Source organism: Talpa occidentalis, unplaced genomic scaffold (assembly GCF_014898055.3).
Source record: "Talpa occidentalis isolate TD23 unplaced genomic scaffold, MPIMG_talOcc4v2.1 talOcc4.6, whole genome shotgun sequence".
NCBI lineage: Eukaryota > Metazoa > Chordata > Mammalia > Eulipotyphla > Talpidae > Talpa > Talpa occidentalis.
In genome coordinates, this window is record NW_023604972.1 from 46,387,209 (window position 1) to 46,402,363 (window position 15,155).

Below are 15,155 nucleotides of genomic sequence, written 5' to 3' on the forward strand. Positions count from 1 at the left end.
TGTTTTTTCTCCATCGCCCACTAATTGTATTAAAGTTTCTTTCCATTGAAGGTCTAACTCACTAGAGTATGTTTTGTCTTGATGTGGCAGATGGCAGGACCTATTTAGACCATGCAAGTTTGGGGCCTCTGGAGTGCCCCTCTCCCTGCCCTGGAGCAGTTCTGCCATTTACTTCTTTGCGTGACTTTGCCTAAATTATTTAATCTCTCTATCTCAGGGTCCTCATTTATAAAATGGGAATCATAATAGTACATACCATATAGGTTTGTTGTAAGAATTAAATTGATGAATATCTGAAAAGAATTTAGAACAATTCCTGGCACAAAAGAAAATGCTAGATAAATGTTGCGGGCTCTTACTAGGTGCTCACCATCTGTATAAGGAGGTGAGCTTAGGGAGGAGGACGGGAAAGTTTAGGGACTCAGGAGACTGAAGGATCGGGAAAGTGGAGGGTAGTTGGCGGGGTGGGGAAGGTTGTGGAAGCGGAACTGGAGTTCCACCGCCCTGGGGCGCGGCTTCCCGTTCCTGGGGCCTCGGGCTGAGTTCAGGTGGAGTCCGGAGGCCGGAGGAGGGGCCGGAGGAAGGGGCGCGGTCGCGGACAAACCGGCAGGACCTGCGCGGAGCACCAGCGCCTGGAGCTTACTTTCTCGCCGGAGGTTCTGGAGGCCGCGGTCCAAGGTAAGTTCAGCCTCCCCGCACCGTCACCTGGAGCTTCCACTGCCCCGCGGCTTGGAGGTGTCTGCCAGCCTCGCCCCATACCCTTGAGCGCAGCTGGGTCGCCTGTCGAGGTGGGCTGGGCTGGCACCCCAGCCTCTGGTCCTTCCAGCCTCGCGGTCGGGGACCGTAGGGTTTCAGCCGTCAGAGACCAGGTCCAGCACTCCAGAAGGGAAGAAACTGAGACCTAGGGGAGTGAAAGTGGTGTGCCCTGGGAGGGTCACCCCGCCAAAGTGTTATAGGGCGTAAACTATCCCCCCAGCTGGTGGAGTTCTCTAGACCCTTCACTTTTCATTAGTTAGTAGCATAGGGGTCCGGTTGACCATCTCGGCCTCCCCAGTGTAAAGGTCTTGGGGCCAAAAAAAAAAAAAAAGAACAGGGCCCCAAGTTTCTGGTGGGGGCTGGCTCCCGCCTCCCTTCTGAGGAATTGGAACCCCATTATGTTTGAATTCGTACTCCTCTTAACATAAACAATTTATTGTATTCGCTTAAATTTTTAAGAGTGAAAGAAAAGTGTGCTTAAATATTGGACTTTGGAAGTAGAAGTTTTCTTTTCCTTGTAAAGGCACCTTTTTCTTTCATTGCAAAAGAATCCTATTCACTGCCATGAGTCATCCCCCTGGCATTTGAGTCAGCAGGTGGTGAGCTGAGTACCTGATTGCAAATGACCCTAGATAGGAGATGGATCTCCTCCTGGCCTAGGATTCCTGGGCCTCTGGGGCCCCTCTGACTGCTGATAAAGAGATTGCACTTTCTGGAGCTTAATTCTTTTCAAAGATTGTGTTCTACAGATGGTGGGATTCTGCCCTCCTTTTACAAATTTACGTCATAAAAAAACGTAACTCATTAAAAAGTCATTCTGCAAAGATGATGCAGTTGGCCTTGGAGAAGGCAGAAAACTTCAGACTGACAGCAAAGGAAATTGAAAGATGTAAAGAAAGATGTAAAGAAAACTTTGTTCCAGGAACTGTGGTTGCATGACTCCTGTTAGGAAATGGAGGTGGGGAAGGAAGTAAAGGAATAGATGTAGACACTCATTCCTTTCAGAAAAGGATGTTTAAAGTTCTGCTGTAAAGTCATTTGGCCTCACTGTGGAGGAATTTAATACTTCTTAAAACTTAAATCAGTAATAATTGTTAATAATTTACAAATTATGACTGGATCGACACATTGAGTTTGAGCTTTCCCGTGTATGGGTCAGGCACCTGAGCGAGTCAGAAACCAGGGACTTAGGTTGGTATTGTTGGAGTGTGGCCACCTAGATTCAGTAGGGCAGGGAGTTCACCTAGCTGTGTAATTGGAACATTATCCTATGTCTCTGTACCCCAACTTCTTCAAATGCAAAGTGGAGATGTTATGATGCCTAGCTCCCTAGATTATTGTCAGATTTATTTTAAATCTGACATTTATTCATTAAATCATAAAATTAAATCATTCATTCATTAAATTAAATCATTCATTCATTCTGTATGTCATTTTTTAGTACCTTCTGTGCCTCCGTGAGTGAACATGACAAAAATCTTTAGCCTTGCAGAATTGATCTAGTGCTTTTTAATTACCTGGCATGTAGTAAAAACTCAAAATGCAAGCTGGTATTATTGTACAGAATCCTCTGTTTTTTGAAAGTTGCGATTAGGACACTTTGCTTTTACAGAGGACCTACATTAATTAGCACCTGATTTTGCTAACAAAGAATTCCAAAGAGAGTTTTCATTGCTACCACAAATGAACAGCAAAAACTGCATCCAGCATTGTTTTGTAGCCTCTAGGCAGTGAAAGGGGCACCACCAAGCTCCTTCCCTGGAACTACTTATATAAGTTGTGTATTTACATCATTCCTGCTTTTTTTTTTTTAAACTTTTTTTTTTTTTTTATAGAGGCATGTTTTATTTATTTATTTGTTTGTTTGTTCATTTGTTTTGTTTATACATGCACTGGGTACAGTCAGAAGCGCGGGAGGGTGAGAGAATCCACCAGAGCCAGAGCGGGGAGCAGAACAGGCAGAGGGACCAAAGTACACTGCTGAGGGGAGCAGCGGGCGGCAGGAGAGGTCTGCGCACCATGTGGGACCCTCCTCCGGTGGCCGGGGAGCAGCCGGGAATCGAACCGGCGCCGCAGAGGCTGCGGGCAGCTTCGCAACCCAGCGCTCTACCGCTGCGCCACCGGGGAGGCCCCCATTCCTGCTTTTTTTTTACTTTTTTTTTTTTTTTGTGGGACCCTCGCCAGCTGCCGGGGAATGAACCGGCACTGCAGAGGCTGTGGGCAGCCTCGCAGCCCAGCCCTCAACCGCTGTGCCACCAGGGGAGGCCCCATCAGTCCTGCTTTTACTGTACATTAGTGTTATTTTAGATTTTTTATGGATTTGCTATGATTTGGTAGTATTTGGGAGCGGGGGGCCTAGGGAGGCTCAAAAAATGTTCAATATAAGTTAATGGTAGTTGAGTCTTTTTGATTTAAGAAAGGTTCAACATCACTTGTAATCAGGGAAATTCAAATCAAAACTATAATGAGATACCATCTTACACCAGTGCAAATGGCACATGTTAAAAAAACTAGCAACAACAAATGTTGGGGACGATGTGGAGAAAAAGAAACTCTCCTGCACTGTTGGTGGGAGTGCAAAATGGTCCAACCACTATGGAAAGCTGTGTGGAGATTCCTCAGCCTACTAAAGATGGAGCTTCCATATGATCCAGCAATTCCACTCCTAGGTATTTACCCGAAGGACACAGAAACATTAATTCAAAAGGGCACCTGCACCCCTATGTTTATAGCAGCACTGTTTACAATAGCTAAGCTTTGGAAACAACCTAAATGCCCAAAAATAGATGACTGGATCAAGAAGATGTGGTACATATACACAATGGAATATTACTCAGCAATCAAAAAAGATAAGCACATGCAATTTGCAGCAACATGGTTTGAGCTGGAAGGGATCATGCTCAGCGAAATAAGCCAGAAAGAAAAAGAAAAATACCAGATGGTCTCACTCATAGCAGGAATTTAGAAAACCTAAATAAGGAACCAGGAAAAAGAATAATTATAATAAAGAAAAAATCAAAATCAACAAGCAACTGTAGACCAGAGACACACTACTTGGAGTGGGGGGAGGGAGAAGAGGAGGAATTAGGGTCAAAATAAAGGAGGTGGGAATTGTACGGGGATTATAACCAAAATGAAAATGCATACATTGTGCAAAAATAGAAAATGAAGTAAGAATTACATAAAATAAAAAAAAAATGAATGGTTTCATAGGAATACTCTACTTTCACATGGGAAATATGGCAGGACCTATACATATTATTTTATTCAATGCCATTAAAAGCACTTCTCCCCTTTTGAGAGGTGGGAAAAATGAGGCTCAAGGAATTTGAGCCTCATCTTTAAGGGGCAAAACCAGAATTAGTGCTAGCTTGTATCCACTGTATCTAGAGAGGGAAGTAGTGCTAGGACCCGTAACTAGAGAAGCGAATTCCCTAGGCTACAGAGGGCTTGAGAAAAATCTAGGCTAAGTATATCCAGGGACTAATGATATAATTTCCTGTTGAACTTTACTCTGGGATTTTCAGTAGACTTTTAGAATATTTTGTTCCCAGGATGGGTGGGAGCAACGTGTATTTCTAAATAAACCAGCATGTTTGAAAAATATCTGCTTATGCAAAGTGTGCCTTGGTTCCCAGCCAGCACCATCCAAGATGCCCTTTTCACCTCTGAGCCCTATCTAGGAAGCACTGAACTGTCTCATCAAAGAGCAGACGTGGAGGAGACTTGGAGGAGACTTGGCAATAGGCTTGGAGTCTTATGGCATGTAAATGGAAGTTTTTCAGTCAAACACAAGGAATGAAACTGAAACCAGCTAAAATTTGTGTTGAAGGGGGTGCAATTTCCTATGCGTTTGTTGGTGCTCCCTTCAATGGCAGTAAAAGGGTAAAAGAAGTTGGCTATTGTTACCGGAATGCTGGCGGCCTCATTTCCCTTGGACAATAAAAGGAAACAGAATTTGAGGAGTTTAATTTGTCGACAATTTTAGAAGTGAGGACAGAAAAAACTAGTGCCTGCAAGACCACCATCCTGCTCCTTGGCAGAGGGCAGGGGTACTTATCTAGAGTTGCAGGGGAGTAGAAGGGGGCATGGGCAAGGACCAGCATGTCCATCCTTGCCACATAAGCATCTGGAGATTTTGGTAAACTCCAACTTGCTTTCAGTCACCTGGTAGTCAGCAATTCCTATGTTACCTTCCTAGGGATGCTTTTTGCCCTTGTGATGTAAGAAGAGAAGGTTTGTTAAAACCACAGGGTAAGTAAAAAAAGGCAATGGAAGCACTTACCTGGTGGGACAGAGACATATACTTTTGTTGCTGCATCGCGAGTGATAGCTCTACTGGATTTGAAATGAGTCACAAATTGACTTTCCAGGATTCATCTTCGTAAACCTCTTAAGTACAGATGTCTTTCTCTTATTTGAGCCCTTGCTAGTCTAGCACAATCTCTTATGTAGACGTGCTCAATAAATGTTTGTCTAGCAAATGGGGTACTTGGTATTAGAGACATATCTTCTTCCTGAGATGGTTCTCTTTAAATAATGACTTCTGTTTTCTGGATTAAAGATTAAAGGTTAGTCTGAGATTATTGATTCTGAATTGCAGATTTCTATCATTTAATTTTCTTCTTTTTATAGGATCTTGTGATTCCAACTGAAGGAAAAGGTGGAAAATCATGGCATCTATCTGGGTAGGTACAAATGAAGCCTTCACAATAACTTATCTGAGTGAAATCAAAATGCAGAAAACCAAAAGGTCAAGGAAAATTTTTGGACATTGATAGAAACTTTATCAGAAAAAAAGAACATACCAAGAAATCTAGAGGATGTCTAACAATACAAGGTGTTAAATACATATATATGTATTATATATAAATGTATATAATATGAAAGTACATAGTTAAAATAATTTATGATGATATTAAACAAAGAGGTCAATAACAATAAATTTAAAAGTTGATTTGGTAATTTATTATATGAAAAGATGACATTTCATATAAGAGAGGAAAAGATGACATTCTGTAAATAAGGTTGGGAAAACTTCTAACCATATGCGGGGGGGAGTTAATCTGAATTCCTTCTTGCTTCTTACATTAAAATAAGTTTCAGATGGATAAAATACTGAAATGAAAGAAATGGAAAATTGAAAAAATAATCTTGGAATGGGGCAGGCACTTATAATCATGACACAAATCAAAGCCTAAAGGAAAAATATTGATCTCATTACTATATAGAAATGTATAATTTATAGTAGCAAACAGTGCTAGTAGTAGAAGGAGAAGCCAGCCTACAGAGGAGAAAGTATTTGCAGTATATCAGACAAAAGACTTAATTCTTTAAAATACAAATAATGTGGGTAAGTCAGTCCATAAGAAAAATGAACTCAATGGGAAATTTGCAAGGGACATGAATAGAACATGAAAAGAATCACAAATGTCCCATAAATAGATGAAAAAAAGAACTGGGGTACAGGCCAGAGGTGTTGAGGGATGAGAGGATTCACCAGAGACGTTGTGGGGAACAGAACAGGTAGATTGACTGAAATACACTGCTGAGGGGAGCAGCAGGCAAGACAGGAGAGGTCTGCTGTGCCATGTGGGTAGCTCCCTGGCTGGGGATCAAACTCTGCTGCAATGGCTGCAGATAGCTTCATAGCTTGCGTCTTAACCCCTTGCGCCACCAGGGAGGCCCTGTCACCCAGAGTTTATAGTTTACATTACAGTCACTCTTGGTGTTGTATTTTCTATGGGCTTGGACGTGTGTGTATTTTAAAAGACATATAATCTGTTCCCACTGCAAGTGGTTATACTGCAGTATAGTTCTGATACTAATGACTCAGAGTTAGCAGCTTCTACAAATTTAAGGCCCAGCCCTCCTTTCAGTGGCAAGTCTCAGAGCCACCTGCACTTCTGACAGGAGGACTATAAATTTGGGGGTTTCCACAAAACTTTCATGTTCAGTATTCTCTAGAGCAAGTCACAGAATTCACAAATACAATTTTATCACAAAGGCAATACTTAGGATGAGGCCTGAAGGGCTTACATGCAGAGCTCTGGTGCTCTCTACCACAGAGTCAGGGCTCATGGCCCTTCTTGTTCATCAGCCTCACCCACTGGGAGGCTCATCTGACCCTCAGCATCTAAAGTTTTCACTGGGCTTTCATCACATGGGCATAGTTGATGAAATCTCTGGCCGTGTTACTGAAGCAATCTCCAGGCCTCTTCCCCTCCCAAAGTGCCTACCTTTGATAACATGGCTGGTCTTCCTGGTGACTGGCCTTGTCCTGCAGCTGTCTGGGGGCCCACCCTAGAGTCATCACACTTGAGTATAACAGACACTTTATCACTCAAGAAATTACAGTGGTTTTTGAACCTCTGTGCCTGAGATCCAAAACAAAGGTAGGCATGCTCATTGTACCTCACATGTTACTCACATCAAAGTTGCTCAAAGTTTCCAAAACATCACATCCCTTTATCTTTTACTAAAATGTTGACACCTTGGCACTGGTTACCTTATGCTGATCAGAAGTGCTGACAGAAGTTGCATCTTTAATAATAAGTAACACTGGGAGAAACAAGTTCATATTTTGTCATCAACATAGATTAGCAGGCAACATCAGCGAAAATACGGGATCTATGGAGAAGACATAATCAAAGGGGTTCTTGATGGTGGAAATTTGCTGGTAGCAAAAGCTAATCCATGATGCTGTGTTCATAGTGAGAAGTAGAAAGCACAGCTTCTCTTCCCCACCCAGCCCTTTCTCTCTTTTCTGAGAGCGAGATTGGTGTGGTTGACACATGAGGATATGATGCTCCCATTTCTGCTGTGCAGCCAGAGGAGTGATACCAGTGGCAGGGCTGTCAGGGAAGGTGCAGTGTGCTAAGTGGGGAGAGAATTTGGGGAAGCTAATGTCTTCCAAATTCTATGCCTTGGATCACACCAATCCTGAACATTTGGATACTGTTGGGGTTTGTGAGAACTCTGTCCAGTTTCATGTTTCTTGCTCTGCTGGAAACATCCCACTAGACCTTTTCTTCCCTGTGTTTGCTCTTCCTGACCATGTGAATTGAATGCCCATGTGCATGGAACACTGCGGACATGCTGCATTTCTCCTCTGGTCTTCTCTGCCCCAGGGCTGGGAGTTCCAACTTTATGACTATTTTCATTGAAAGGGACTTTTCACATCCCAAGAAGCACAATTGTGATGACTGACTAGGAGTCCTTCAGCAGGAGTGCAACTTTCTGTCTGCTGTGTGTCTTAAATCATATTCCCTGAAGCTTATTTAGGTAAATATTGGCTCTCAGACAGTTCCACAAATGGCTCTCTGCAGGAAGTTAATGAAAAACAGGTTAGACCTGGATTTCAAATCAAAACATTGGAGCCTTTTTCAGGACACAGCCTAGAAGCTATATAATCTGAATGAGAAGAGTAGGGTTTTCTGGCAATGAATGGAATGCACATAAAAGAGATGTTCTTGCCATTCCCTGGCCCAAGCTCAGCCACAAAGAAGGCAGGTTTCCTCTTTCACATATTTTTTAAGATTTATTTATTTTATGCATACAAGAACTGGGGGTACAGGCCAGAGGTATGGGGGGTAAGAGGATTTATCAGAGACAGAGTAGGGAGCAGGACAGGCAGATCTACTGAAATACACTGCTGAGGGGAGCAGCAAGTGAGACAGGAGAGGTCTGCTGTGCTATGTGGGTCACCTCCCTGGCCTGGGATCAAACTCGTGCTGCAGTGGCTTCTAGTAGCTTCATAGTGCTGCGTCTTAACCCCTGCACCACCAGCAAGGCCCCCTCTTTCATATTTCATAATAATGACAAAGATAATTTGACAATCTAATAAGTAGCCATTAAATAAACCTGGTAAATGAGATATAAAGAGGAAAAGAAAGTTTTGGAATAAGAGCAAGGAATGTGAAGGAGAGAAGATATGATGTGATTCCCTTGAAAGTCCATTTTTTGGTGGAGGCAAACTAGTTAGAAAAAGTAAGTATTTTAGAATACTGCACAGTAAGAGTAACACAGAGGTCTCACATGATTAAAAGGGAATAAATCAAAAGGGCAGAAAATTCTCAAATCTGCTCCTTCCTCTATTATCAGACCCTTGCTCCTTTCTCAACTATCTGTGTTTGATTGAATAGCTCTGGAGGCATGTTTACATCTGAGTGGTAACAGCTCCTTGTGAGCAGGATTTACAAAAGTTGAAGAACACATTTCTGAGATTTTTCGCATGTGGTGTGGAACTCTGAAAATCTAGTGGTGCCACTTGAGAATTATCAACAAAACAAGACTCAGAACAAGAAAACCTTTTTTTTTTCGCTTATATATTCCACAGATGTTTACTAAGCAACTACTAGGTGCCAGGCCCTGTTTTTAGACGTTGGGATACAGCAGAGAAAGAGAAACAATAGCCTGGAAACTCTGTGAATCAAATTTCACTAGGGACAGCTAAAAAACAAAGAAATAGATGTATAATACATAATACAGTTAGTTATTATAATATACAATATCAGTTTTAAGTACGCTGGAGAAAAGCAGAGGTGTCAATGGGAGTAATGGAGAGTATTCTTTTCTGCTCAGATCTGTGAACAGGTAAGATGTGAACGTGTTTCTGAAGGTGAACTAGAGAATAACTTGGGGAAGAGCATCTGGGCAGAGGGAACTGCAGGTACAAAGTTTTCAGGCTGATGGACTGGGTGTATTTGAAGAGCAGCAAGAAAACTCCCAGGAGATAGAAAGGGGACAAGGAGATTTGGAAAGGCATTACATTTCTCTCTCTCTCTTTTTTATTTTTTGTTTGTAACTTCAGGGTCCTCCAAAGGTCACAGAGAATCCCACTAGTCCCAGTAAGCTCCATATGAACAGTTCCATTACCTAGATTTACTTTACATTAGGAAGTATTCTTAATCTGTAGTAACTTGTACGATCGTCACTTCCCAGACACACTCAGACAAAACCCATAAAATAATGCATTTGCCATCATGTCACGTGGGCATTAGTGTCCTTGGTCATTGATGCAAATGTTCTTCCTGGAGTGTTACAAACAGTAAGTGTCTCCATGATCAGTTTCTAGGACTGGACTTCCATTACCTGGATGTGAAATGGGAGAAGACTGGGTATGATCACTGCTGTCCCAATATCTTGCTTAGTCAACTGCCATTCTTCAGCCAAAGAGTCATTTCAGAAGGTGTGGGCAATACCAGATTCCTCACTTTAGTGAGCAGAATTCCTTGTATCTTCCATAGTTTGATTGCAGGCCCCATAGAGGTGTCTCCCCCAAAAGATAAAGTTTGCAGTGTGCAGAGCTGAGGACATGAGCAAAATGTTAGTCTTATACTCTTTGCTCTCAGCCAAGAGGAGTATTTGGTCAAGAACTCTTAACTAAGTCAAGCTCCTGACTTTGAAGAACAAAAATATAATCCTTAGGTACTGGTGCTGGATAAAATGAAGATGAATGTATATTATCTGTAGTCTCTTTCAAACAAATATGTTTCAAGCTCAGTCCAGGTAGTTGTGTTGACTGCCTTTGACAGAGGAAGCCTGAATGCTAGGAAAGAAAACAGTAAAATAATTGGAAATGACCAGGCATCTACCTCAGCAACTGGACCCAGCTTTGAAAATTCTGGAATGGTCCTTGGTACTAAAAATGGTCATTGAAATACTCAACATCTTCCAAAACCTCCCAAGATACAATGGTCACTTTGATTTCTGGACTATCCAAATAAAACAACTTCCTCAGGCAGCCAGTAGGCTAATATAGGCCTTGGCAAAATTCTACAGCTAGCAATGCCATTGTTTTGTATCCATCTACACCCAGAAAATTCTGTCACAGTAATTTATTGTGCTCCTATCTGGAGTCTAAGCACTGGGCTGGGAGCTGAATATATTGTAATGCATAAAACAAAAGGTCTCTGCCCTCTGGAACTTTACTTTAGAAAAAGGTGGAGTTGGGACTATGAACAATGAGAAATATTCCACCATGTTAAGTGCTCTAGGGGAGAGAGATTGGGAGGAGAATAACAGGTGAGGACCACTCACGTCAAGTGACCAGAGCAGGTCTGGCAGAGAAAGTAATTTTTAAGCAGAGGACTGAATATCAAAAAACATTCCAGAGAGAGCAAAACTGAAGTCATTTTGATGAGAAGAGTTTAACATCTTTCAGTCACACTCTCAGAGTCTGAAGTGTGATGGGCAAAGCCAAGAGTGGCCTCAGGTGAGGAGACAGAGGTTAGCCAAACCCATGCAGAGGCATGTGGGCAGGGAAGGAGATTGGACTTTCTTCATTGTCTAATGGGACTCAGAGAAGGGTGTTCAGTTGGGAAATGCCATGACCTGACGTAGTGCTCCCACAGAGCACTATTTTGCTGAGTGGGAAATGGTTGAGGTGGATAAGAGAAGGGAGGGGGAGGGGAGGGGGACTCCTATACCTACTGCACATCCAGGAGAGTGAGGCATGGTGACCTGGACAACAGGTGTTACAGGGCAGGGAGAGGGGCAGCCCAGACCCCACAAACCTGCCTATTCTAAATGGGTTCTGCCATCCGCCGCATCAACACAAAACATATAAGACTTTAGTGGGAAGGAACTGTGTTTTTTTTTAAAGATTTGTTTTATTTTTATTTATGTATTTATTTATACAAGCACTGGGTACAGTCAGAAGCACGGGAGGGTGAGAGAATCCGCCAGAGCCAGAGCGGGGAGCAAAGCAGGCAGAAGGACCGAAGTACACTGCTGAGGGGAGCAGCGGGCGGCAGGAGAGGTCTGCGCGCCATGTGGGACCCTCACCCAGCCGCTGGGGATCAAACTGGTGCTGCAGAGGCTGCGGGCAGCTTTGCAACCCAGCTCTCAACAGCTGTGCCACCGGGGAGGCCCTATGGGAAGGAACTTTAATACAATTAGGAAACAATACAGAAAAGGCTAAGAATATAGTTTCTAAATCAAGCACCCAATGTTACTCATCCCCTCGTGGGTAACAGTCCACCCAAGCAGGATTGGCCCAGAGCAGGGCCCCAAAGTCTGCCACAAGTCTAAAGCATCTTCCAGTGGGGACCCACAGAAAAGCATCAGAAACAACCAGACAAGTCTGGAGGGAAAAGAGCAAAACCAAAATCAAGACAAAAACCGTCATTGTCACCTCCCCACGGGTCTCTCACCCACATCTGTGTCACCCAGTCCACGACCAAAAGGCAAGCACAGTTCCTTCAGGTGTCTCTCGGCTATTTGTGCCTCCTCCAGGTCTTCTGGCTCCATCCTGCTTCCTTCCTTCCTCAGTCTCCTCTGCAGCTTCTTCTCTCCCTGCTCAGCTCCACCCTCCATTTGGGTGGGGCAGGGAACCTGGAACCTCCCCTTTCCTGGGGACCACCCTGTTACACAGGACAAAGCAGATGGGGAGAGGTGACCATGAGGTTCTCTTTTTGAGGTAGTCTCACAGGCCTTGCTAGTGGTTGGATTTAGAGGGAAAGGGAGATGAGGAATTAAAAGATTCACAGGGTTGTGGTGGTTGTGTGCCATTTAGAGGGATGGAACAGCTTGTGGAACAAGAGCAAAACAAGTACAAGAATAGAAACTGGAACCAGATTTCCTGGGATCAAATCCTGGCTGTGCCCCCAGACAAACTATGTGATCTTCGGCAAGTCTCCTACCTGTGTCTTCTCCCCTATAAAATGGGGTTTATCATCGTACTGCTGTCATAGTACCTGAGAATTAAATGAACAACATAAGTGACAAGTAATATCATCTAAGTGTTTCATGGGGTAATAAATTATCTTGGAAGGAAATAATGAGTTGATATGTGAAATATAGAAATAGATTATCCGGTAATGTTGAATACAGAGCTAGTGATTGAAATAGAAGTATGGGCTGGAGATATGCATGTGGGAGTTGTCTGCATATAGCAGAAGTGGTGGAAATAATCCAATGCTGTTAAAAGGAAAGAAAAGAGGAAGAAACTTTCCCCTTTAGCATTACCTATTTATAGAGGTCAGGTCAAGGGGAGGAACCCAAAGAAGAAAGAATGCAAGTTGGAGTAGCAGAAAGAAGCCCCAGGCATGAGATTCAGGAGCCCCCCCCCCAAAAAAAAAGAAACACGCTTCCATAATAAAGGTTTCTCCTAGTAATCTGTGTTGGAAAACACAACACAAATTGCTTATTTTTCCCACTCCCCCATTTTTTGAATCATATTCATCTTTTTACTCCAACCCAACACCCTTCTCTCTTATCACATTCCTAAGCTCTTATAATGACACTCCCTTGATGAAGTCACTACACTGGAAAAAGAAAACTCCAAGTGCAGCTATTTTCTCATTTGAGTGAGCACAAGCAGAAACGCAAACATTTCCTTTGGACCTGTTTCCTATCATGCAAACAAAGCCATCACATCAGCCTGTTTCTGTCAGGCATCCTGAGGCTGCCGGGCCCTGCTGTTCCCACCTCTGCTTCTCTTTTCTGTGGTGATGAGCCTGTTGTTTGCCCCACCCCCACCCCTCACCCCCACACCACCCCTACCCCAGAGACTGCCAGCCTGTGGGAGAAGATCAGGCATTTGGCACGAGGGCCTTGGAAGCCAGAGGGGTCACCAGGCCTTTTCTCTGGCATCTCCGTCTGCTCTGCAGGTTCCCTGGGGCTGCCTTAACCAAGTGGGTGATTGCAACTAGGAATAATATATTCTCTCAAAATTTCTGGAGGCTAGAAGTTTGAAATTAAGGTGTCAACAGGGTCATGCCCCTTCGGAATCCTGAGGGGAAGTCCTTACTCTTCTCTTCCTAGGTGCTGGTGCTTGCTGACAATCTTTGGCTTTCTTGGTTTGCACAGCATGACTCCAGCCTCTGTCTTCATCATCATACTGCATTCTCCCTGTATGTCTGCATCTTCACATGGCAATCTTGTTCTTAGGATACCAGTCATGTTGTATTAGGTCTAACCCTACTCGAGTACAGCCTCAGCTTAATTTAACTAATTACATCTGCAGTGAACTGACATGCAAATAAGGTCACGTTCTGAAGTACTGTGGTTAGGACTCCCACTTATCTGGGAGTCCTAATGTTATAGGGCAGCCCTGATACAAAACGGAATGCCTGACTGTGGGTCCTCACCCGCGCGCTTAAAAGGACTTATTAACACTAACACCTGCCTCTCAGTCATATTTCATTTCAGGACCTTTTACGGCAAGCTTTCTTTGGTTTTGAAAACCACCTTTTACTTGAAAAATTGAACAAGAAAGCTTATATTTTCCAAGTTATGATTTCTTTATTCATTTTTAGTCTGTTCCCTATTTTCCTTGGATCATAAACCTGCACAACTCAGCAAGGTTTTGACATTGAGCAGAGAGTGATTGTTTCTACCTGGTTCTTTGAGAGTCCCTAAGTCCTAGATGTTTATATGAGCCTTTGGTTTGAAAACAATTTTTGCATATGGCCTTTCTAGGGCTTTGTGAAATGATGAGTGATTTGTCTTTGCCTCACCTTCAGAATATACCTGCAGCAGCTGCTATTATTACTCTGGAGCCTTTGGTTGTAAATGATTCTTGTCAACAAGATTGGCAACTTATATTTTTCTTACATTCATTCTTTTGAATATGAATGTTTTAACTTCTTGCAAACCCAGTACTCTGCATAAAGAAAGGTACGATTGATTTTTCTTTGAATCAAGGTAAATTGGCCACTGTCAGGGGTGGTAACGGATAGCTCCCCAAGCCCAGCTTGGCCACACCAATGGCCTCAAGGCATCCGGTGCTGTGACTGACCTCTTAAGGGTAGAATAGAAAATCAAGGAAAATTATATTGGCAGGAACAGGATGAGTCAGATGAGATGCAGCCTAGCCCAGTTATTTGGAGCAAAGCCCACTGGTGAGATCGACTACTCACTGGATGTGTGAACTTGGACAGATTCATCATCCTCTGGAATAGGTTTTATTGTATCTGCCTTATCAGTTTATTCTGAGGATTGAATGAGCCAGCACAGAAACATGTTAACACAGTACTTAGCAGCAATGCTTATTTCTATAGAGAACTCCTGTTATTACCCTTTTCCTCTGGCATCTTTTGCTTTAATTTATTTTCCAACTGGTTTCAGGATCTGTTTTCTTTTTGTGCCATATGAATGTCAAGTTTGAGTAAAGGAAAGGACTCAATGTGTTTAAGGAATGTGGATGGAAATTTAATTAAACATGATTTTTGGTAAAAAAAAAAAATATATATATATATATATATATATATATATATATATATATATATAGGGCCTCCCTGGTGGCACAGGCGGTTGAACATCACACTGTGAACTGTCCGCAGCCTCTGCAATGCGGGTTCAATCCCAGCCGGCCAGCGAGAATCCCACATAGCACAGCAGACCTCTCCTGACTTGCCTGCTGCTCCACTCAGCAGTGTATTTCGTCAGTCTGC

At 43.1% G+C, this 15,155-nt stretch overlaps 1 protein-coding gene across 1 annotated transcript in view; it reads left to right on the forward strand.

Moving 5' to 3' along the window:
• The first annotated feature begins 595 nt into the window (after window positions 1-595).
• The window catches only part of ANXA3 (annexin A3), a 56,395-nt gene continuing 41,835 nt past the window's right edge, over window positions 596-15,155 (forward strand). Inside the window, exons 1-2 of the mRNA XM_037530272.1 lie at window positions 596-678; window positions 5,392-5,444. Coding sequence (XP_037386169.1) covers window positions 5,430-5,444 — 15 coding nt within the window. The 5' untranslated portion in view covers window positions 596-678; window positions 5,392-5,429. The remainder of the gene's footprint in view (window positions 679-5,391; window positions 5,445-15,155) is intronic.